Here is a 26,093-nt window from a genome sequence, read left to right as displayed (position 1 = left end):
ATTTTCTGACATTAAATGAATGTGTGTGAAATGTGTATATCATTGTGATCAGGTATATGCAGTCGATTTGAGCAAAATACCTCAGTCAAAGAAGGCGTAAGAGAGATAGTATAGATGTATAATTTTATTTTATGATGTAATGTACAACACAAAATAAGCTTGTTAAGATATCATTGATAATAAACAATACAAAAAAACTGCATACTGTAGAACACCAACAGGTCATCATTTTTGATAAATAAGTCTTCAGTGGAATAACAATCAAAATGTAGACAGATCTCATCTAACCAAACACTATTAAATCACAAAAAAGAAACAAATGCAGTCTTGTTATATTTTGATATGTTCATAATAAAACAATTGAATGTGTGACGTTAATCATAATGAGCATGAGCAAAACAAAGCTAGTAGATTTGAGAGAAACAGTGCACATTGGTGACAGATCAAGCAATACTTGACTATTACACAGCAAACTACACAATACAAAATGTAGGAACTAAAAGCATAATTATCTAGAAACAATCTCGCATTTATCAATGAATCATCGCACATTGCCATCTGATTCATTAGTCTTTTGCTTCTTTTACATAATATTGTGCAGTAACACTTAGCTTCTGTATAAAATATCTGCATAAGAACTGCTTTGTAGCTTTATGCAGGCAACAGATGTGCGACTCCGAGTCATGAGGTAGTGATATACAGGGACCATACGACAAGTGCAATATATCAAGTCCCTCTGTTATTGTTTAAATATGCACACAAACACAAGCAAACAGGCCTTTTCGCGCACGCACACACACACACACACACACACACACACACACACACACACACACACACAGTGTCACACATACAACTTTGTGGTGCTCTTCTTGCTTTGTGCATTTTGTAGTCACTCTACTTTCATTGCAGCATTTCATTTCCATCATGCATGCGGTGCCTGTAAACATACAAAGATAAATATGATACAACATATCTTTTGTATTGACAATAAAATACTACATGGCAACAGTATAATCATAAGAAGGTGCTGACCTTTACTCCACAGGTGAGTCCCTTGTAGCCTTTACGACAGTGGCAGAAATCAGGAAGGACACACCGCCCACCGTTCACACATCGCTGTTTACAGATCGCTAAATATGACATCAATATTGGACAACATATCAGGCATTAACCAAATGAACCCTAGCATCACTATTCTGGGGCAAACATAGTGCAAAAATATCAGAGTGTTGTTTTGTGACGCAATGTGAATCAGATTTTAAGATAAAAGATAAAAAGGGACATACATGTCTCACTATAGATACACACACAGACACACAGAGTCCCTCTGACCATTCAACAGTATCACCAAGAGATCAAAAGACTCACGATTTTGACACTGAAGGCCCTCCCAACCAACTGGACAATGGCAGGTGTTTGGTCCCACACATTCGCCACCATTCTTGCACTTTTGCAGACACATAGCTACATAGAAAACAGATTAATGTGTGAAAACATGAAATACATACAGCATCCTGTTAACACCAGATCTATAGCAATATTTTCGTATAATTTTAGCTAACAAGAGGCAGCATTTTTCGGATTCCTTGCTAATCAGGTTGGATGAAGATACAGGGATGATTTCAAAACCATGTTCAACAATCAAACGATGGCTAGTATTTTTAAATGAGTCCAGAGAAGGTTTAGGGCTTTACTTTTAGCTGAAACAGGCATGATGTATTTAGATAATATAGGGTGTCACTCACGTATGTTACACCGCTTTCCCTTCCACCCAGATGTACAGGAACACGTGTTGGGACCCACACACTTCCCCTTGTTCATACACATGGGCTCACAGACACCTGGAACACGTATATAGTATGTATAATATGTTATGAGGTGTCCTATAGCAGCAAACATTAATTCAGATAAAGCTGAACAAAACTTACTCTTTTGACATCTCTTTCCTGTGTAGCCGTCAGGACAAGAACACACACTGTTTCTCATACACTGACCACCGTTCTTACAGGGGGGACTACACACAGCTGAAAGACATAACATGCATAATGTATCAATAGATATAATATTTAAAACATTCTGCAATGTGTTACTTACTGATATAATAATTGTAAAGTGTACAAAACATTATTTATGATTATTTTATCATCATCAAATCCAGCATCTGAAAAACTTCCTCTATAAATCATATTTACATATTTATTATGGTTTAGAGGGACTAGACCGCCGTCTGCCATTATAATTATGTTTTGAGACTAACAGAAGGAAGGCTGAGATGGAATCAGCATATGGAATGAAGAGAAGGGGGGATAATAGAAGGATTTGATCCATGGCCAGCAAGTATACATGTGGATATGGATTCAGGGGCCTTAACTACTATACCATCTCTGGGCACAATAACTTGTATTTTTCTTCTTACCAATCTGACACTGGGAGCCATAGAAGCCACTGGGACAGGCGCAGATATTAGGCTTAATGCACGTTCCTCCATTCAAACAGACAGGACTGCAGACAGCTATGGAAGACACAGAGAAGTACACTAAAATGCAAACACCTAAACTTGTGAAAGATATAACCGATGTGTTCTGAGCCCAGTTCAGTGTCATTTGAATTACCTGAATTACATGTAGGTCCATACCAGCCAGGCTTGCAATTGCAGACATCAGGTGAAATACACTCACCACCATTTTCACAGTGTCGATTACACACCACTAAGTAGGGAGAAGAACTATTAGTATCCACACTTCTATCTCATAGTCAGTGATAAACAAACCTGGGTCATATACCGTTTATACATTGTTTTAAACTTCTTATGTTCAAGGTGGGTGGAGTTTTCCGCAGGTGCAATGCATCAAGGACAGTCAGTTATAATTCAGTTCATTTTTCTGTTCTATTTGGATTGTCCTAAAACCCACCAATCTGGTATTGCAATAATCTTTACAAAATATATGACAACATGCTATATCACATCAAATCAGAGTAATTAAATGGTTTCTCACTGATTTCACATCTCGGCCCTACATAACCGTAGGGGCAGGTGCAGAGATTTCTGGCCAGACAGGTCCCGCCATGTTGACAAGGTGGCTCACAGCTAGCTACAAAGCAACAAACACATAAGAAGAAGTCCTATTTAATATATTAAGAATTTAAATATTTGTGTTGTGAACCATGCATGTCCTAAAACTATGTTTTAGTAGGCTAGTTAAGAACATAATAATGATGTTCTTCTCTGATTCACTTGCACCAGAAACTGGGCTGATCTAAGATGACAAGCTGTCAACTTAAGACATTTTAGTGGTACGTTTTTGTTACACAGCAGAGCAGTGATAAACATCTTCAGTATTCTATGACAGCGTGTTCTATTTACCTTCATCACAGGTGTGCCCACTGTAGCCCACAGGACAATCACAAACATTAGGTCTCACACACTTCCCTTGATTCTTACAGTCAGGCCGGCATACCGCTAGGAAGAAAAGGAAGATCTCAGAGTCAGAGGTGGTACGTAGATCGTTTCGCCCGCCTGCTCTATCTCTCTCCCTCTCGCTCTCTCTTTCTCACCTATATGGCAGTTGTATCCAGTGTAACCTTCCTTGCAAGTGCATGTGTTGGGCAGAGTACATTCCATCTTCTTTCCACATTGATACCGGCAAACAGCTGAAAAACAAAAGCAATAAGGCATCCATCCATTATGGCATTACTTCTCCTTAACACTTGACATAATAATATAATAAACTATCTAATATCATAGAACGTTTTGATCAACCATTGCACAATATGGTTCTGAATCACTGTCACCAAAGTAACTCTTGTGAATCTAGTGAGCAAGCTCAAGAATATACTGAAAGCTACCTTTACATGTGACTCCATCCCCAGTGTAACCATAGGGGCAGCGGCCACACCTGAAGGATCCCGTGGCCGTGGGCTCACACTGCACACCGGAGAAGCAAGGTGAGTCAGCACAGGTCACTCTATGTGGCGGTGACTCCCCAGGGGTCAGCTCCTCCACACTGTGGACAGTGGCAACAGTGACAGTTTGGTCCACTGGGCTGGTGGTCGTCTTCCTGTCTACAGATGACACCCTCTTTGTAGTAACAACGTACACTTCTGTTTTTGTCCTTCTGTCAAGGGGTCTTCTGGGTACAGTGGGTGAGGATGAAGATGAGATGGTAGGGATTTCTTTGCTGGAATCTGGTTCTGTGACTTGAAATCTTCCATTTGCTCTACTGGTGACTGTTCTCTGCCCTGAAAAACACTGGAAGTTAGAGGATAGGGCTTGAAAATGTACATAAACATCACCGAACGAGATGCGAACGAGAAACAAAAGACATAAAACTATTTCCTGGTGAATTAGCATGAGTTGGCCAATGGACTGCATTTATATAGTGCCTTCATTCAAAGTGCTTTACAAGGTATTTCACATTCACCCATTCACAGCCAGCAGAGGAAACCATGAATGGCACCAACCTGTTTTTGTTGTAGTATCATTAATATTATTATCAATGATACACTACAATAATTGTGTCATTCTCACCTATAGTGGAGCTTTTGCTGCATGTCTGTCCGTTCCCTTGGAGCCCGAGTGGACAGGGTCCACAGATGAAACCCGTTGAGACGTGGGTGCTCTCAAAGCACTGAACACCAGGGTGACATGGCCTTCTAGAGCAAGGAGAGTGTCCAGAGGATTTGGTTTTGCCTGAACCCTGGGGGACTCTCGCTGGTGTGACCACAGCCTTGCCAAGGGAATCCATGTTACCTTGACAAAACAGAAAGAGGCTAGGCCCAATTAGTCATTGCCAATTCCACCCATGTTTGTAAAGTCCCTATCACTGCCAACCCCTACTGTTTGGTCTGGGGATGTGGACAACCATGTGTTTCCTCCGACACACATGATGTTTCCAGCTGCTTCTTTTCGCCTGACAGAGGATGAGTTTCACAGAGAGGGCGTATAACGTGTGCAGAAGAACACAGTATCCGTCCCAGTTCCACTCCCTGCTGAAAAGGTGCCCCAACCAACCTGTAGGAGTTGCTAGTGCAGTGAAAGAGAACACCCACCCCGCCTGGCTTCGGCAACATGGCCGATTGTGTTCGTTGGAGCTGGATGCACCGTGGAGGAATGGGACCCGAGTCTCCACAGTGGTGGGCAGGAATTTTAACCCTGCACCATCCGGATGCCCCTCCGCCCTGTGGCCTTGACCATTGCACTCCTGTTGGTTGCTTGTTGTTGCAATTCATTTTATGTTATTCTACCACTGCCGTCATTCAGATTCAAGTCAATCTAAAATCTCTAAAATGTATTGTAATATGAGATGAAACAGGGAGGAGAGTCTGGACGTACGTGCACAGCTTTTTCCATCACCGCTATAGCCCTGTGGACAGGAACCACAGACAAAAGAGCCCAGTGTGTTGTTACAGCCCACTCCAGGGAAGCATGGCTGGGAAACACACTCGTCAATATCCTCTCTACATGTATGACCTGAAAACATGCAAAAAATCACAAATTAGCTTACAGCTAAAGGTTTGGTTATATTGTATACAGTCTGCTATTGTATTGTCTATTGGCTTGCTTTGTCACCTTGCACCAACTCTGAGTTCTTATTTGTTCTGTGTCAGCTTGTTTATGTTACTCTATTAGTTAATGATTTGTCCTTGAGCCAATCCCATGAAGATGAAATCCAGTAATTTCATTGCTCTTGACAGTCAAAGCGATTCTGATTATTGTTTTTATGCAAATGAATGCACAAAAGGGGGACAACAGGATGATATTTAAAAACAACAATTCCACTATATGCATGCAAGTAGGCTACCTGTCATCCCAGGGGGGCAGATACAGGAGAAGGAGTTGGGGCCGTCTATACATCGACCCAGTCTGCAGGGGTTGGGTTTACAGTCATCCATGTTTACCTCACACCTGTCCCCTTTGAATCCCTCGAGACAAACACACAGGTACTCCCCGCTGCCAGTGGGGAAGTGGATGTTGGTTACGCAAGAACCTCCGTTCAGGCAGTCACAGGAGTGCACGGACACCTGGGAGGAATGGGGTACAAAAACGGAGCGTTGGTTGTTTGTGCAGCTTTAGACTCATTCGTCTTTTAGAATCCAGTCTCACTTACATAGTCACAGGGGCTCCTAACAAGAGGGAAAATGTTTTTTGCAGATGTAGTTTATCAGCGTGTCCAGCTAGACTCAGCAAGTGAACATTGTCTTGATCATTTAAACGTTTGTGAAGCTGGATGCACTTCTTACATTAGTAGTCTTTACATTCAGACTGCACACACTGAGCTCCCTCTAGTGGGTAACTAACAACTGTGACATAAGGAACAGACAAACCTTTTGAATTTGAGATTGAGATTCAAAATGGTTCTCAATGGTTTCCTATGTCAGTATATTGATATTGATACAACGTACACTCAATTGCTACAAAGAAATTACATGCACATAAACTCCCACCAATACCTGTACAGAGGCCCTGGCCTCAGCATTACAGTCATCTGTCATGATGAACTGGAACGTGTGTGTATCAGAGGTTTCGGTGGTGGCCTTCCATGTCAGGAGACCAGCAGGAGACAGTGATGCGTCTGCTGGACCGGACTTCAGGGTGAAGAACACCAATGAGCCCTCAGGGTCCCGGGACTGTAGCTGGTAGACAAAGTTTTCCCCCTGGAAGGACTGGATGCCAGACGGGAGCGACTGGAGCTCTGGAGGTGCATTCTCTGGTGCAGTGGAATGAGCAAGCGCGAGAGTGAAGGAGTGATTAAATAGATGGATGAACAAATGATTAAGTGGATAAATGTATTAATAAATAATGAATCAATAATAAGCAAAAGCACAAGAGAAAGCACACACACTGTATACAATGTATGTTGTGGCATTATTTGGTGAATCTCATGAATATGATCTTACTTTATAAGTAATGAGAACACACTGAAATAAACTGTCATCTATTTTGAGTACATCCTAAAGTTAGAAGAATACTGTCTGATTACAACTGTCAATTTTTTTTTTACATTTCTCAAACATTACATTTTTTCAAATTACATTTCTGCTCATAATTACAGTACAATGACGGAACAACACTGACTGAACTAGCAATTACCAGCTAAATGGAATGAGATATTTAATTCTAGTGTCTAAAAAAGAATGCAGATTAATTATAACTGTCTGATCATGTATCATTCCTATAAAGATACAGCAAATGAGCATTATACAGCCATTTAATGTATTACTTTTGTGAAATATGAAAAAGCTTGACATCTTGTTATACATACTGTCTACAATAGACCATGTGTGTTTGGAAGATTCTGGTCGGCATATCAGGCAAGGGCTGCTGGGATTGTGGTCCCCATCAGCATAGCACAGACCATCAATGTTGCAAGTTTTCTCCTAGGAAATAAAGGCAGCAAATTGAAATAAGACTGACTTTAAATCAAATTCAATGTTTATTTTAAACAAACTGGCTGCCACAGTATAATGCTTGCCATTTCTTGAACACTTAAACTGAAGTGCCTTAATCAATACTAATCTCAATAATAATTGACTCCTGTAGGAATGGAACTCCTAGTCCGAGCAGTGTTAGTACACATTGAAGAAAGAACACGACACTGCTCTCTGCCAAAAGGAGAACAAAGCTGTTTCTGTTTTCCATGCAAACAACTAAATTGTGACAGGCATCCAGTAGTAAGAAAAACCCAACAAGCTGATTGCCAAACATTCACCCTCTAAACATTCAACCCAGGTGTGTAGCATTTACTTCCTCCCTACGCAAAATTACTAACAGATCTTTTCTGATCAACAGAACCCCATTTCAGTTGCATGTTAAATGTTCTAGCTCTTGCAGAAAACTATTTAGCTTCTTCTAATCAGTTTCATTCCAAAAGGAATTATGCAACAACTGCACATACTGTAATACGTACAATACATGCTTGCAGGCATGAAATATTAAGCTCACTGTGGATTGTTAACAAAATCTGCATATTTATTTTGTGAAATATTGAAAATTGTATTGGCATGCATGATTGAAACTCATGACTGAAACTCTTTAAATGTTACTGCTGAGTATAAGTTTCAATACTGGAGACCATTGCTGATCAAAAATCGTGGTCTGCTTGCATAGTTGCAAATTGACCTGTTTTCACACACAGTTTTACTAGTCTGCATGTCTGTTGGATATCGTGCCACTTAGGTCCTCATGTCTGCTCTACATAATTAAACAGCTAAAAATTATTTCACACATGACATGAGATTCTGAAACAACCTTTGGTGCAGACGATCACATAATGTTTGACAAATAGTCCATAATGCCATGTGTTACAATTCAACAGCATAGATGGAATTAGTTCCTACTACTATACTCACCCTCAGTGTACAGAGCACTTCAGTGTTGAGACTACAGATATGACAGGCTCCGTCATACAGAGTGAGAATCTTGGCATTGCTGTAGCCATAGCCATCATTGGATACCTGCCAACAGTAAGGATTGAGTACTGTCAAATGGTGGGAAAGGGGACTCCTAAATACTTATAAATGATTACGTTATCGTAAGATACTCAAATAAGTCTCAAGAAGTTCACTTTAAAATTAGAAAAAGTGCTCCTCCGAGCACAGGTCTCCGCCAGGTCAGGTAGGTTATTGTGGGCTAGCAATATTGGGAATTCGCCAATCAGGCTGGAATGTGAAAAATCGGACGGGTCCGTCTTGATCACTTGACTAAAGAGATAATATGTACAGAGTTGCGTGATGTTTGGACAACATTTTTAGGAGTAATATAAAAATACATTTCTTTCAAAAATCAGCCTCCTGGTGGCGCTATAATAGGGCAATGTTGAAAGGGTGCCATTTGTTCCTCAACGTAGTGCGAATCTGCGTGCGAAGTTTCACCGCAATCGGACGCTGCGTTCATGATTTGCGGCATTTTGTTCAAAACGCGCCACTCCTGCAAAGTTTAGAGTCAATCTTAGCCAATCAGGATGGAATATGAAAAATCAAACAGATCGGTCTTGATCACATGACTATAGAGATCATGTGTACCAATTTGGATAAAATCTGAAGGAGTAATATCCAAAAATGTGTTTTACATAAGTCCAGAATAGGGATGCCTATTCAGTATATGCTCTGAGCATGCTATTGCTATAAAGGTGGAACGGCTGAATTGGTGATAAATGTTCACATGAGCTGATTGCTGTGAGAAAGCATTCACAGACGTTGCCATCTTGCAGCCACATGGCACTTGGGTACACTGACCTTTCTCCATTGTTTCTCACTGTTGAATACAATTCTGAACACTGAAGAAAGCCTCTGTTCCACAGCTGTACTCAGTGGACTGGTTCCATAGCAGCAGCTAGTAAGTAAGTGGACTATCATCATCTGTGACTACTTTGCAACTTTTTCAGCACAGATCTCTATTCAGATCTATACTTGATCTAAACTTGCCTGTTATCATCACATCCAGCAGTTTTATTTTGAGATGGAGTGGAATGGAAAAAGTGGGGGAGGTAAAAGAAACTGAGTACAGCCAGAGGAAACAGGAGAGACCAAGGAACTGAAAAGAGGTCAAGTGAAAAACAGGCCTAGCAGCTAATTTATACTTTGTTTGCACAACAACGATGATGTACAGTATTTTCAACTGAAATTAATTATGTCATTTTTGTTGAGCATGAATCAGCGAAGAGAGATGAGCAGCATGCGCTACAGTATGTGACTGACTTTGATCTGCCAGCGGGCCAGAGGTCTGTCTGTGGCCGTCTCCTGGTCCAAGCCTGCAGGAGCTTGTCTGTCCTCCAGGGGGAGCTGGCATTCTAGAGCCGTCACATCCAGGAAAGTGGCCAGAGCGAACTGGGGATCATCCAAAACCCAATCTCCATCCACAAACTGGAAAACAAAAAAGGGTAGCGGGGATGGAGGAGAGGGTGGAATGACAGTAGAGATGACCAGGGAGGAGAGAGAGAGAGAGAGAGAGAGAGAGAGAGAGAGAGAGAGAGAGAGAGAGAGAGAGAGTAAATTAGAGTATTTAATTATTAATTGTAGTGAATATTGTCACCACTGTGAGCCATTCAAATGCAAGCAAAATTGGAATTGGAACACTATAAAATTGAAGCTGATAAATAGGTTCTCTCTCCTGATTGGATGAAATTGGTGACCCACCTGGAACTATGGAGCTTTAACATGTTAAAACTTTTTTACCTTTAGAGTAAACCTTTATAGCATAAAGTGCAACAAAACTCATCACAGAAGTATAAAACCAAAGTACCTTTTCTTTAACAAACTCACACTTGAGCTCATATGAATCCTTAAAACCCTGGCCATAGATTTGGATGGTAGAACAGTCTCCCTGTCGAATGTCACACAGACCTTCCTTCTCCAACTCAGTGATTTCTGGGATCTGGTCTTCACCATATCAACAACAATAAAAACACAGACAATGTTGTCAAGATACACTATGTGGTTTAGTCGCTCAATGGGAAAACAATGATATTCACTATATTGTACTGTAAGAAGCTTTGAATCAAAAGGGCCACATCTGCACTACATGTAAAGTCAGACTATAGACTAACAAACATAACATAATATTAGAGAAGTAACTAGGGTGACCAGACATCCTGAAACATTCAGGACAGTACCAAATTATGAGCAGTCTTCCCGATTCCTGTAGTTTTTATCTCAAAAACCTGATTTTAATTCATTATTTGTTATATGAAGTCTTATCTGTAGCCCACATGAACTGACAATTGCTGTGCCTATGCACCAATTACAGCTATGATCAATGTGGCTCATGCACACAAGAAGTTACAGCATTAGCATAGACATTGCGTCAGCAGCATGGTTATAGCCACAAAGTAACAAATGTGCATGCTATTTTTCCCATTTTGTATTCTAGTGTAGATGACGATCGCGGAACTGCAGGCAGCCACAGAGAAGATGATAGACAGATGTGACAGGCTAGGCACCACACTGATGAATTAATTGAATGAAATGAAATTAATTGTACAGTATACGTAATGATAATTATTTTACACACTGTATACATCACAGATTGTGTGTATGAGCGTGCATGTGTGGTGTGCGGACTGTGTGCGCATGCGTGTGTGTGTGTGTGTGTGTGTGTGTGTGTGTGTGTGTGTGTGTGTGTGTGTGTGTGTGTGTGTGTGTGTGACTGTGTGTGTGTGTGTTTCACTGTTTATTGACACTGAATGAAATGTACTGGCGTAATGTACAACTCCGCCGTCCAAAATGTGACCCATTCTTAGTATGGTCAACAAGTACATTATATGAACGAACTGAAGACAAAATGTATAATCCTCAGGGTTAATAAATGAACACTGAGGATTTTACTGTGTATGTATATACAGTACTGTAACACTTCTTACCAGACAGCACACTGCAGTCATAGGATCCAAATCCTGGGAAGCACACACAGCCCCACTCAGAACACTGGCCATTCCCGCTACACAGATTGGGACACTTGAGGACGGCCAGCACCTCCTGGTACTCCCCCTCTCCCCTCCTCTCCTCCAGCAGCCTCCTCTCGCATTCATTCTCCAGCAGTGGTAATGTTGCATTGGCCCATGTCTCATCATCCTTCAGCTGCAGGTCACTAACACACATGGCAACAACACGGCCAACTAAAGCCCGTCCTAGCAGGCGGCCGCATGCTATGGTTATGCTGGAGTTAGCAACCGCTCGCTGGCAGTGGGCCCTGGCTTGCCGATGGGTTAGCCCAGAAGGAGTGGGCCATGTTGGAGGAGAGAAGGCGTCAGGGAGTCCCACTGGTTCATGGTCCTCTGGGAAGAAGTAGGTAAAGCCTTCCAAGTCAGACTGGCTGAGGCTCTGGTGCGCTGGGTGGGAGACATACCGGTAGGACTGTCGTCTGGCCCTGGCCTTCTGGCGATGGACCGCGGTTGATGCTCCATTCCTGGAGGCTCTTCCACGTGGCTGTGCGGCGGGACTCCCGTCCTTGTGCCCGTCAGAAAGTCCTGGTGTTTCTTGGCCTCTGAACAGTTCCACTGATTTAATGTATTCAGCTGTGACATCTAACGTGGGGATGACGCTAGGGAGTCTTACATTACTACGTTGAGAGCAGGTGGAGTCAGAGGAGGAGACGGGTTGAGATCGGGTCCTGGGGGTTGAGAGGTGGGGTTCTGACTGACAGCTACAGTACTTGCGGGAGGCTGGAGCGCTCTGATGGGACGGAATTGTGTCAAACAGACTGGTACCTGGGGAAAGCCTGGCACGGGGAAAACAGCACTGCCATGAAAGCTATGACAAGAATGACCTGAGGCCAAGCTCCAACTATTCATTCTATCCATGTGCACAGAACAATATGGAGAAACTGCTGTACCCTATACATGTAACTGTTGAAACTTTCTTTTCATTCTATCCTTTACATAACTAAAATTAGTAAAGTTACTTTTTTCAGTAGATGAGTTACATTTGCACGTAAACATTTTGTAATGACCAAGTACATTGATTACTACAATTGATTAATATGGTACTTCTGAATCTCCCTCTGAAGACTTCAATTGTTGGCCTCTGACTAGATATCTACCATAGAGTAATTCTTACCTCCATTCAGCAAGGAAATCATGTATATCCTCCAACGTGTTGCCCCCTGCTGAGTGGAAGTCATTGTCCGACTGTCCATCATATGTCCCACAAAGCCCTTCAGTGTGGTCCCGGTCTGAACCGGGAGCTCGCAGTGTCAGACTCATCCCCCAGTCAGACACATCAGCGCGTATGAATGCTCCAGACGAGAAGGTCACCTGCGGCATTCACAAACATGTCAAATGTAGAGACAGTATTGTAGTTTCACAACAAACAGGGATCCGTTTTTGTCATACTCTTTCAGCTGAAAGTAGAATTTGTTTTACTCACATTTTAATCATTTAATACAGTTTCACGTTGTGTTTTTGTAAAGTATTTGATAATCCATTATATTTGGGGACAGAAAATGTAAATTTGTTTAAGTTCAAGTTTTGTTTGTAAAATATGTTTGGTAACAGACCTTTTTCAATAGTAAATTACTTAGTTCTATGCTATGTCGAAGTAAAAGTGCTACATAAACTAATGCTAGTTGTATTTCTACACATTGTGGATGCACTGTATTGTCCCCACTCACAGTGACTTTACGTCCCCGGTAAGACTCAGTGATTCGAATGCCGCTCTTGCCCAGGTCTCTGTTCTTGACGGACAAGTGTGGTTTTGTCTCACCCATTTCCCCGTTGCACATGTCAAAGGAAATGACATCACCCCCATCCCTCGCCACAAAGCCACACACACATGAGGCGGCGTGCACCACACTGCCACACTCCCACTGCCGGACGTGGACCTCAAATGGCCACACATTGCTCTTGTACAGAACAAAAGTGCCTATTTGGTAGTTATCATAGTGCCTGGAATAAGCAAAAAAGCAAGGGATTACCATTGGTTTATACTGTATGTATGCAATCATATAAGCATTTCCCCATATTGCAGTAAAAAGTAATATCCTGCAGTGCTCAACAGTAGACTTAAGTACCTGCCATCAAATGTGATGAGGTGAGGGTCAGTGAAAGCGTAGCAATACGCAGAGGGTACATCCTTCACTACTATCTGAATACAAGGCAAAAACAAAAACAAAAAAAACACAAAATTGGTTTCATTCATCATCAATAATGTGCTCAGATTTCACTTCTGAAACTAGTATGCCTTTTCACACTATGCGCAGCCCTGTTTTTTTTATATATTTTTTATTGATTGGATGCTTTATTAGTCAGAAATGTAAACAGCACGTGGTACATTCAGACATTACAGCTAAAAGGATAAGTCTAAGCCCTGCAGGGCTGACAGGTCTGTTAGCCCTTGGCTAATACTTGTTTCATACTTGTAACTTTGAACATGGGGTATAACCAAAACCTAGCCCAGGGCTTCTTAAACCCTGCTTTGGAGCATGGCTATTATCCGCTGTGTTTTGAGGTTATCCCTCAAAACACTGAGGTTAAATTCACTACAGTGAAATGAGGTCCAATCAAAGACGTCTGTATATTTGATTTGAATGTATAAAAGTTGTGTACTGTGGGCGTTCTAAAGACAAATTGAAGTGTTAATCTTCAAACCAAGGCTTACTCTAAGCTGTAGCCATGGCTAAGCGTGAAAAGCCCAATAGATGGAGACATTTGCATTGCACAGGAGAGTTTAACAAGGGAAAGAAGTAATTAAAAAGTCTGCCCGTACCTGAACAGGCTCTGGTGAGTATCCATTCCAGAGGAAGTTGTCTGTGACAATAGGTTTGACAGAGATCTGGGCGGTCCTGTCTCCATCCTTGACAAAGTCAATGACAGGGCTGAAGTGGATCAGAGCTGTGCTGCACACCCCATTCCTGCAGGGGGCGCTGGCCAAGTCCACCACACAGGAGGACAAAGACAGGTCTGGACCCAGCCTCCCTTCACTTACTGTATAGAGGAGCAAACATCCAATACTTCAATATTGTATTTGTCAATGAGGATAAATGTATAAACATATATCACATTAATACTATACAATAAAATTCTGCATGCTCCACCAATAAGCTAGTCCATGTACTGTATATGTGTGAGCCCACCTTAGAGCGCTTTGATGATATATGAAATACAAAATGTGTGATGTTTTCAGTGATGCGACACAGCTGACAGAGGCTTTCTCCAGTTTTCAGATCACCATAAATATGACTCAATTGCAGAAATTCAAAAGTCACCTTCCAGATTACATACGGATAAAAAAAAGCGTCAACCTGAGTAGTTCTCCAATTTTGCCTGCCGTCAGCAAATAACAAAAAGTAGTGTACTCAAATTACAGTATTCTGAGTTACATACTGTACATATGAAGCATTTACCTTCATTGCTTGTGCTAAGCTGTAAAGTGAGGGTGCACTGCTCTGTGGAAGTGGAGGTATCTCCCAGGCAGGGGATAGCAACGGTGCTCTCCACAACCAGCTCATACTGCCTCCCATCCTCAGCCACTGTGCTCACTGTGGGCCTTAACTGCAACACATATTTACTGTTAACAGGTACAGTACATGATATGTATGCTACAGTTTCCTATTATAAACAACATCATATGTGATGACAAATATAGCTCAGTCAGGACAATATATCCTGTCATTCTTCAACGTACAGTAAGATATCAAAAGCTATGAAAAACCTATATACACTGTTTACATTATGCAGTCACTATTACACAACTGCATAATGTATACAGTGTATACCCACACAGGCACACACGCATGCACACTCACGCACTGTACACGCACGCACGCACGCACGCACGCACACACACACACACACACACACACACACACACACACACACACACACACACACACACACACACACACACACACACACACACACACACACACACACACACACACACACACACACACACACACACACACACACACACACACAGTAATGTTTTACATCCATTTGATATATACCCTGATCCCAGCAAAGAACTCCTGACTCTCTACTGGATCTCCCTGTATGTCTGGAGAGTCCAAAAAGAAACACGAACTGATGCAGTATATCTGAGAAAGACACAGGAAGAGAGAGAGACAGAGAGGGGAAAAGGAGATAAAGAGAGAGCATAGATTGAACAAGGCAACAGTCTAAAGCGAGACAGTCAGGCGGTATTAAAGGTCTTTATAGTTAAAGCCAGGTCACACACGACAACATGTATATAGACGTACATCATCGGTGGCCGGCCATGGGCCATATATCTTTATTTCATAGGTCTAATTTCCTGTGTGGGAAGCCAACTGTGGTTAAAAAAAAGAAAAAGGTTTGGGAAATATTGTATGAAAACATAAAGATATTTTTATATGGCTTTCAGTTTTCGCTATTTAAGACATTCAGTTTTCTTTAAAACCACATTTTAAGTTCTCAGACTCGTTCATCTCTTTCAACATCAGTTAGTGCTGTTATAGATTTGTTTAATATGCAACAACAATGGTCTGTATTCAAAAACCATTGGCAAATTTGATCCTTTGCCTCATTGAAATGCTAAAATATCGAAATGCTGGGTAGAGAGTCTGAAAAGAAAACATAAACATATGTATGGCTTTCAGACGACGATATTTCCAAAACAACTGCATAGTAATCGGCCAAACCAAACAAATTATACAGCTGTGCAAATACTTACGGAGCTCTCAGCTTATTGATTATAAGTGGTAGGCTTAAAACGTTACACGTTTTAAACTAGCCAACACCTGTCAACATATTATGCATGAAATGACTGATAAAAAAGACTTCATTCGTAACGTATTATCACAATCCACATCTCATCAGACCTTGTCCCCCAGGCGGAGGTTGAAGCCATCCAACTCAATGAATGCGAAGGTCTGCATGGTGGTCTCCTGTTTGAGTTCCTCCTTCCTGCCTTCAGGGGACAGGCGGGACCAGGCGACCACATAACCGAGGGAAGTGTTGGTGGTGGGACCCTCAAAACTGCACTTGAGGTAGGTGGTACTGCCAGAAAGCTCAGATGTGATCACCGGGACAGACGGAGAGCGAGGCTGATCGGCTGGATGGGGGAAGGAGAGATAAGGGCTGGGATAACATGTAAGGACTTGTTTGTATTTTTCTGCATGGTGCTGATGTTTCTGGGCATGTACGGATGTTTTCTGTTTCAATGTGGGAAGTTTTCAGATGATGATTTGTGTGTTGTAGCATATGGGGTGATCTGGAGAGGAACCTAATTTATGCTTCCACTGGTCACAATGGCGGGTACCAGCTTTCACTGTCCACTTTAACAAATTAAACCCTACATACTTCATGATACTGTAAGTAAAACAGTGAAACTAGCACAATAGACACAGGTACATGTTTATCCTTATAACCACTTGAATGGTCCCCAGCATTCCTATTCTGGAGGGAACATTCTGCCGAAAATAGCCGATCTACAAGCTCACACCGCGTCACACTGCGACACGTTGTGAGCTTGTAGATCGGCTATTTTCGGCAAAGAGATTTGGTGTAGAGGGTGAAAAGAGTGCACCAAGTACAGTGCAACTCGGGTCCGTTTTACTAAGTATAGAGGGTCTAAGTGGTTCAAATAAGCGAATTAACGAAGTATAGCGATGTGCCATCTATCCCTAATTAAACACCCTCCTTCCACCTCTGCAGCCCAGCCCCCCCCTTAAAGAAAAATCTACTGTGGGATAATAATTCATGACCTGGCTGAGGGCTGTTACTATGGAGACAAAGCTCTGTGGACGACAGTACACATGCTCAGCTCATTAAGAGCAGCAGTGAGGGGGCCAGTGGTGCATTCCTTGCCACATGGCAACTGTCTGACCTGTGATTGTTTGGTATTCGCCCTAACACGAGGAGACGGGTGGTGGGCCATATGTACAGCAGTGGGATCCTAACACGAGGAGACGGGTGGCGGGCCATATGTACATCAGTGGGATGCTCACTTTTACATGATCCGTCCGCGTCTGCCTCATCAGGACTACAGGGTGCCGCTGCCGTGGGAAAGGAGACATCTGATATCTCTGATGCTGTAGATAGACAGGAGATCAATAAGCAGCACTGGTAAATTATACACAAATCGATGAAAAGACTCGAGTTGAGGTTTCATTAACTTAAAAGGTTATATACAACAGTGAGGGGTGCCTGCGGCTTAGGTGTTAAGTACAGTTTATTGTCAAACACTATCGAACAAGCAATATGATGGCCATGCATATAATTTGTAACTTAATTGGATTTTCATGCATAGTTGAGTCAAAGCTAATCTAATTGCACATGAACGTATACGATAGTACAATATGAAAGCTTTGACCCAAGGACATCAAATAATAGTTTACGTCTTCACTTTATAATGAACAGACTGTATATTTATGCACACAGTCGTCACACCTTTTGCACTGTTAACCCATTCAATCCGGGAATTCTACAAATGTCTTCTAAATCCTAACAGTAAAAAAAAACAAAAAACGTATGTTGCTATATCAGTGGTTCTCAAACTTTTTTCATTTCAAGGACCCCCAAAATGTATGTATTTGTCCGCGGACCCCCCCCATCTCAAAATATTTTTGTTCAAGGGACGCCGTGAAGCAAAGATTTGAATTAAAAATGCATATATATATATTCAAAGATTTGCTAACATTTTCACGATTTAAAAAAATAAATCTATTTTTGAATAAACAAAGAAACCTAAAATGATACATGATGTGTTCCCGGATTGAAAGGGTTAAGGAAAGCCCTGCTCTGTGGGAATCATCATTATGGGACATTTTACTAAACTGATTGCTTGACTGAACCTGCATACAGTACGGTACCTTGGGCACAGTAGCCCATGCATCCCTGAGTGGGCTGGAGCAGGTAGACGTAGAAATCCCCACAGTTGCGAACAGTGACAGGGATGCGGAACAGACAGCAGTCTTTGCTGCCGCTTGGGAAGAACTGCCAGGCAGCACAGGCTGTGAGCTGCCTGACCTCCAGGGGCCCAGGCAAGGACTGCCCCTCACCCAGGGAGAGCCAGACTGGGGCTTGAGTACCACAGTGGTTCACCTAGGTGATTATGGAGAGAGACAAAGGGAAATAGACAGACAGACAACCAGAAAACAGGGAGAGAGTGTAAGAGGTAAAAAAAAAAGAGGGGTAAAAGAATACTACACTAAAATCAAAATAGATTATCGCCCAGGTATTTGTCAGTGCCCAAGCTTATCCAACGGTGGGCAACGATGAATGCTGTGTGATAATTAATTTATCACATTCCCATAGTTTTATTTATTGAAAAAGACAACAAGAAAATAGCATTTGGATCAAAACATGAAGTTATTAGATTAACCTTCCTGTCAACGAAGAACTCCCCGGGCCAATGAAATGGCTGTGGGGAGAGTTGGCTGCTGGGCAGTGGGCAGTTTTTGGCTGCTGTTTTCCACTCTCTGTGTTCTGTTTCCTTTTCACCAGTCTTTTTTGTGCCCTCAATCAGGCAAGACCCAGCCAAGTGGCGCTGTGATTGGCTAACCCTAACCTTAACCTCAACATCACAAAAACAATGCCTAAACCTAACCCTAACCTCACTAAAACTGTGCCTAAATGCTTTGGAGTGGGAAAGAAAAGTACACCTGTTTAGTTGCTAGGATTTGAACCCATAGTCTTGGGATTGGGAACATGAACTTATCAATGTACTGATCTATCAACTCACTGGTTGGTTCCATCATGGTTTTAGATGCTTTGAACCTGGCCCTGCCCCCTTTCTGGTGGAAAGGGGGCAGGCCCCTTCCTGCCAGGAAGCCAATCAGAGGCAGGTAGGGTGGGTCTAAGGGTGATTCTTGCCAGACTGAGGGCACAAAAAGGAATTATGCCTCCTGGTGCTGTGGTGGAACTTCAGCTGCAATTATTGGTCAGCTGATGTACATACAACCCGTAGGGAAGATACAGCAGCTGACCACTTAGCGCAAGCTTATCACACTCTTGGCCTGTTAATCACTCCCTTCACCAAGGGAAAATAAAGGCTGGGTGTGTGATAAAATGATATACTGTATAACATATTTAAATTCACAAGTCAAACTGTTCAATAATATGTATTCAGACCGGTATGGGCACATACTGTAGATTAAACAAAGTATTATGTTGAATATGACTTTCACTTAATCCTCCCAAAGACAGTGACTTATGATAACATGATCATAGCAACTCTCTGCCTTCCTGAACACACTCCTGTGGACAATCATCAACCAGGGAGGGAGGAATCCTGAGGGAGGCTGCACACAGCAGGCTCCCCAGAGGAAATGAGCAACATTCCAGCCCACACTCTCCTTCATAAACATATACGTACACATACAGTACAAATGAACAGACACCATCTGCACACACAAATCAAAGGCACATACTGTATCACATGCATCACGCACATCAATCAAACACACCTACCTACACATACCTACATCTCATAGTTGACCTGCTAACACATCATATGACCCAAAAACTCTACTATACTTCAGTTTAACTAAGGCCAGAGGGGCAGAGACACCACCTGATGTCTTGTAAGTGCACACATTTCGTAGACAGAGAAGACAAGTGTCTACTCTTAATAATTGAATAATCAAATCATTTCACAGTTATTATTACTACCAATACTAGATTATGCAGACATTATATATCAGAATACTTCCGAAACAAATCTCTACCCTCTTAATGTAACCTACAACAGTCTCTGTAGATTTGTCCTGAAGTGCCCTTATAGAACCTCTATGTACAGTAAGAGTCTCTTAAATGGTTAACACCTAAATCTCGAAGACATTCTCACTGGCTGCAATTTGCTTTCAAATGTATTGTCTTTATTAACCTCATGACTTGAAATTATTCCTAAATCCCTACACACCACCATATAACCTGGCATACTGAGCAAATCTTTATTATCCCCAGAATTTAAAAAGGAATTGGTCGAGGTGCATTCAAATTTAAAGCCCCATCCGACTGGAATAACCTACCAAATTCACATAGATCTATCACCTCCATTAATGTGTTTAAATAATCTATTTTCACTCACCTTCAAACACCCTGTTAATGCTTCTAATCATGCTTCTAATTGTTCCTAGCATTTTTTCTTAACAATTGTTCTTAACAATTGCTATTGCAAACTTGTATCTAGAGCATTGATATTCATTTCCTTAGGTGCATGTGCATGTTTGTATGTTAATGTTTGTACCCCACTTGAGCATGTTAATGCATGTTACTGCATGTTCATGTTTGTACTGGTTTGTACTTTTGTATGGATATTTTTGTGTTCATATAGTTTTGTATGGATTTGTCTCCATATGAAGTTGGCTACTTTGGGGGTGAACTTGTGGGGTGGGAGCGGCTAGTTTTGGGAGAGCTCTTGTCCTGTCTTGTCTTGTCTGCATGGATGTATTTTGTTGTATTGTTTGTGTATTGTATATATAGTTTGTGTAGGTAGGCTAATTGTATATTACACACACAGCTTTCTAGGCTACTTAATGTCATACATGCTACAATGACTTTGTTCACCAGCAGGCCAGCTTTTTTTGTGTGTTTGTTTGTTTGTTTGTTTGTTTGTTAGTCTCATACAAAACACTGTCATATACTGCAGTGGTGGAAAGTAACTAAGTACATTTACTCAAGTAGCCTACTGTAGCCTACTAAGTACAATTTTGAGGTATTTTTTACTTTACTAGAGTAAAGTTTCCAATTTCAATACTTTTATTTCTACTCCACTACAGTACATCTCTGAGGAAAGTATTGTACTTTTACTCCACAACAATATTTGAAAACTTTTTAGATTTGTATTACTAAACATACATTAACCACTTAAGCTCTATATATATGGCTATTTGAAAATAGCTGATCTAAAAGCTCACAACACGTGGCATCGTGACGCGTTGTAAACTTGTAGATCTGCTATTTTCAAATGATTTGTATACATTTTTAAACTGTACTTTTACTTTTGGTGCTTTAAGTATATTTTGATGCCAATACTTTTGTACTTTTACTAAAGTCAATTCTGAATATCAGACTTTTACTTGTAACAGATATTTCTACATTGTGGTATTGATACTTTCACTCAAGAGTGAAATTGAGGAAAGGAACTGGTTGGAATAATGTGTTCCTTCCACGCGCTACGTCCAACCAGGGAAACTCTCCTCTGTCAGGTGATAAGAAGGTCAGTTGGCTCTCATGCATTGAAGGAGGCATGAGCTCGGCCCTGGCCTCCCTAGGTTGGCAGAGGGAAGGTAGTGCCCAGGATTACATAGACAATTGGCACTGGGTGTAAAAAATAGGGTTACAAAATCGTGGGATAAAAATTAAAAAACAAAAACAAAAACAAAAAAAAGAGTGAAATTGAGTACTGTAGTAGTGATTTGAGTACTTCTTCCACCACTGATATACTGTATACACCGGGGAAATGTCAGAAAGTTTTGAAGAAACATACATCACCCAAATCTACTAGCTAGTGTGGCTTGTACTGTGGTACTGCAGTTACTGAGGTGCCCCTGAGCAAGGCACTGAAACATGAACTAGCCTACTATGGGTGCTCTAATGTGTCAGACTCTAAACTGCAGCCACTGTGAAGCAAATGCATATGTGTCAAGGCTGTGTGTGTGCGTGTGTGCGTTTGTGCGTGTGCGTGTGCGTGTGCGTGTGCGCGCGCGTGTGTGTGTGTGTGTGTGTGTGTGTGTGTGTGTGTGTGTGTGTGTGTGTGTGTGTGTGCACTGGCAGGAGGGTTTTAAAAATGAGCAGTTAATGTCATCTTTATCTACTCTTAGACATACTGTAGAGGTCTGCCTTCCTTCCAGCCATGTCATCTGGGTTCTGGGCCTTTGCCACAATGTTAGCTATCAACAAGAAGATGTTATTTACCTCAACACACTGAGTGGGCATGCTGGCAGGCTTGTCAAATATCTGAAACTGGTACCATCCTGGTGTTAGAGTGTGGTCGCAGATGAAGTCCTGCAGGGCTGACTGCTGCAGCCAGCTGGAGCTGAAAGTGGTGCTGCGGTAGGGGTTCTGGAGCAAAGCGTGGCCTCCTGGAACACATTCAGGGGGGCGCACTAGAGAAACAGTGAGAGTGTCAGTATAGGTACTGGATAAACACCCAGAGTGTCTAATCAATGAGCAGTATGGATGAACACAGAAGCCTCATTAAAGCATCATTTTTTGTACTGACACTCATCACACTAACAGGAGAGTGAAGAATATCAAACACGTTTTGTTTAGAACTGGGTAAAATGTGCACGTGGCCAACCTTCAGAGTCAAATTAACTTTGGCATAGTTCATATCACTGTCAGAATAAGCATAATAATCACAGGAGGTCATCGGAGCCTTTGAAAAACAAAGCTAGTGTATGAAAACCCCATCGCCTTTGAAGACAAAATTAGTTACAAGTCTCCCTCGCATCTCAACAGGGTAGTTGGTAACTTAAGCCTTTGATGACAACATGTTTACAGAGTATGACCATTATAATTTAAACACATTGAAAGATGAAAGGTTTTATGGTATTTTATGTATGGTTGGTCTTTTCTAGTGGAGAGAATGGTGTGAATGTGGTTTGCAGGTGTTTATTGCAACTGACAAGTATTCCTTTATACTAGTTATGAATGGATCCTTATAATGAAATGACCCCAGCTGGGACCTGTCTTGGGAACTGGAAGTACCCAGCGTGAAAGTATCAGTTTCAGACTGTGGCTTCCTCAATAATGATAAAAAACCACGCTGTATCCAAACCAAACATCATTATGATTAAAGTGGTTCAAAGTTGAACAGAATCATTCCAGTGCTGGCAGGACATGACTCCAAATGTCCATATGGTCCATGTTAAGATATGGGTTAACAACATAAGAGGTATTCTAAAAGAGGAAGCAAATGTGAGGCACTTGCTATTCAAAGGCCTTTAAAAAACACTGTTGGAGACATCATATTTTTTTCTTTTTTTGTTGCTTATGATTAGCATGTCATTAAAGAAAGACAAGAGTAGGCTACTTTCAAGTCAAATGTACATTTAGGAGTGCAACTATCTGTTAGGACCACACCAAAGTGGGGTATTGACATCATTTATAAAGTAAATGTTGCTGGCATAACTGGCTTCTGCTAGTGTGCCACCTAAAGGAGCTTGGGCCCAGACCAGAGCAGCCAATTGAAAAGTGATAGCCCGGCTAACTATGACATATTGGCGTCAAGCAGACATGCTGCTGCAGGAGATGACAGGAGTTGTCAGAGCTGTCCAGACATCCATTCTCAGCAGCAGCACCTGGTCACTTCACTCCTTCTCACTGGCTAATGGACGGGAACTTTCACAGACAACGACCGATAGTAGCCCTCAATGCCGTTTCCGAGTGGGCATCTCTTCCCACCTTGGCCCCAGGAGTCAAAGGCCCATGTGGGTGAGAATAGAAAGAGAGGGGCTGATCACCTCTGATTCCCCATGACAGCACAATAGTTTACAGCAGTGGTTCCCAAACTTTTTAGCTCAAGACCCAAAAGAGAAATTAAGGCGTTTGCCGGTGACCCAAACTAGTGAAAATCGGCTATTTTCACTACTTCTTAAAGACTTGTTTTCTAATTTATGGAATTTCTTTGATTTTTGCTATTTATTTATGATTTTTTTTAATTCATGAAAAAAGTGATTGTTTTAATCTTTTGAAATAATTAAAAACAAAATGTGGGAAATGGAAAAAATAAAATAAAGGGGATATTTACTCGCGACCCACAAAAATCGGTCCACGACCCACAAATGGGTCCCGACCCACTGTTTGGGAAACAGTGGATTACAGTGACCGTGAGAGTGAGACTAGGAGGTATGTATATGTATGTGCCCTTGGATGACAGCACAATGATGAATGGGAAGCGATCGACTTCTTAAGAATGACACACACAAGATATGTTGTATATGGAGTTGGACCAAAAAATGACAATCTAAAGACTACACACATGCATATTATACACACGATATCCACTGTAGCCTAATAATCTCGTACTTTCAACATGCAGTTATCCAACTTCGTTTCGTATTAGGTTAAACCAAAAGTCTTCAAAAATAAAATAAATAAAATTGTCCAAAAGAACTGTATGGAAAAACTGTAATTGGGTTCCAAATACACAATTCATTGTAGGCTACTTTACCTGTTTGAGGATGCGTTGCATTAGAAAGTAGAAACACAAAGTACGGCAGAAGTTTCAAAACAAGTGTAAATCTCATTGTCTGGCCAACCCAACAAGAACAATGGCCACTAAAACAGTTTTATGATCGGCTACCCCACTCGGTCGTTTCCCCCTAATAACTCAAACAGGTCTGTAATATATTCCAGATAGGTCCAGAGAAGCAGCTCTTGATCGTTAACCACATGAGTTGGTGGAGTTGTCCGGGACGCCGGACTACAGCAGCGCTGCTTCCCACTCCGCAAGGCAACAGCAGCATCACACTGCAGGAGGAGCGTCCAGCTCAGCTGTACACCTTCTGTCTGTGCAACTGATGTTACATTCAGAAATTACTGCAAAAACAATTCATCTAAGATCTAATATGACTTACTAATTACGTAAAACACATTAAGCGTGTAACACACAAACACTCTCTCTCTCTCTCTCACACACACACACACACACACACACACACACACACACACACACACACACACACACACACACACACACACACACACACGCACACACACACACACACACACACACACACACACACACACACACACTGGTGGAAGAAGTAGGCATACTCACATTTTTTTTACTTAAGTGAAAGTATCAATACCACAAATTTGACTAAAAGTACAAAAGTACTGGCATCAAAATGTACTTAAAGTACCAAAAGTAAAAGTACTCAATATTCAGAAATCTTCCATAAATGTTTTCAAAATGTATAAAATATTTTGATAGCTGATCTACAAGCTCACAACGCGTAGTTGTGAGCTTAGATGGGCTATTTTCAAATAGCCGAAGTCTAAGGCTGACGTGGTTAATGTAAGTTTTTTAATAATATTCAAAATTTACAAAGTAACTCTTGACTAGAGTTGTGAAATAATTGTAGCCTACTGGAGTAAAAGTACAATATTTGCCTCTGAGATGTAGTGGAGTAGAAGTAAAAGTATTGAAAATTGTAAATACTCCAGTCAAGTAAAAATACCTCAAAATTGTGCTTAAGTACAATACTTGAGTTGTACTTAGTTACTTTTCACCTCTGCACGCACACACACACACACACACACACACACACACACACACACACACGTGCGTACACGCACACACACACACACACACACACACACACACACACACACACACACACACACACACACACACACACACACACACACACACACACACACACACACACACACACACACACACACACACACACACACACACACACACACACACACACACACACACACACACACAATTATTGGCTGTTATAGGCTAGATACACTAAATCACTCATTGTCAGGGTGGACCAGACTTTTAGATATTTCTTTTGACTAAATATTTCTGCTAAAGTAACATTAGATAATAATATGTGTTATTTAAATCAATCTGAATATACGCAACAATTGAATTTCACATTGTGAACTGAATACAGCGAAGGCAAATAACAGTTTTCTCTGTTACTGGTG

General features: G+C 41.5%; 1 protein-coding gene across 1 annotated transcript; it reads right to left on the bottom strand.

Moving 5' to 3' along the window:
- Positions 1–168: 168 nt before the first annotated feature.
- Positions 169–24,995, bottom strand: vwde (von Willebrand factor D and EGF domains). Its single transcript, XM_084052944.1, has 31 exons — positions 24,595–24,995; positions 22,335–22,525; positions 18,287–18,518; positions 17,423–17,506; positions 16,295–16,527; positions 15,443–15,532; positions 14,840–14,987; positions 14,203–14,420; positions 13,508–13,581; positions 13,109–13,382; positions 12,556–12,752; positions 11,361–12,217; positions 10,244–10,380; positions 9,700–9,864; positions 8,353–8,457; positions 7,266–7,380; positions 6,454–6,710; positions 5,805–6,024; positions 5,336–5,473; positions 4,532–4,753; positions 3,850–4,242; positions 3,559–3,654; positions 3,368–3,463; positions 3,000–3,095; positions 2,616–2,711; positions 2,420–2,515; positions 1,932–2,027; positions 1,749–1,844; positions 1,372–1,467; positions 1,036–1,133; positions 169–940 (listed from the first exon to the last, which is right to left on the bottom strand). The coding sequence occupies exons 1-31, from the start codon at positions 24,668–24,670 to the stop codon at positions 926–928; spliced, it is 5,307 nt and encodes a 1,768-aa protein (XP_083909070.1). The 5' UTR covers positions 24,671–24,995; the 3' UTR covers positions 169–925.
- Between the last annotated feature and the right edge of the window lie 1,098 nt (positions 24,996–26,093).

Source organism: Gymnoscopelus microlampas, assembly GCF_963454915.1.
Source record: "Gymnoscopelus microlampas genome assembly, chromosome: 3".
NCBI classification, from domain to species: Eukaryota; Metazoa; Chordata; class Actinopteri; order Myctophiformes; family Myctophidae; genus Gymnoscopelus; species Gymnoscopelus microlampas.
The sequence above is the reverse complement of the archived record's forward strand: the minus strand, read 5'-3'. Positions and strand labels throughout refer to the sequence as shown.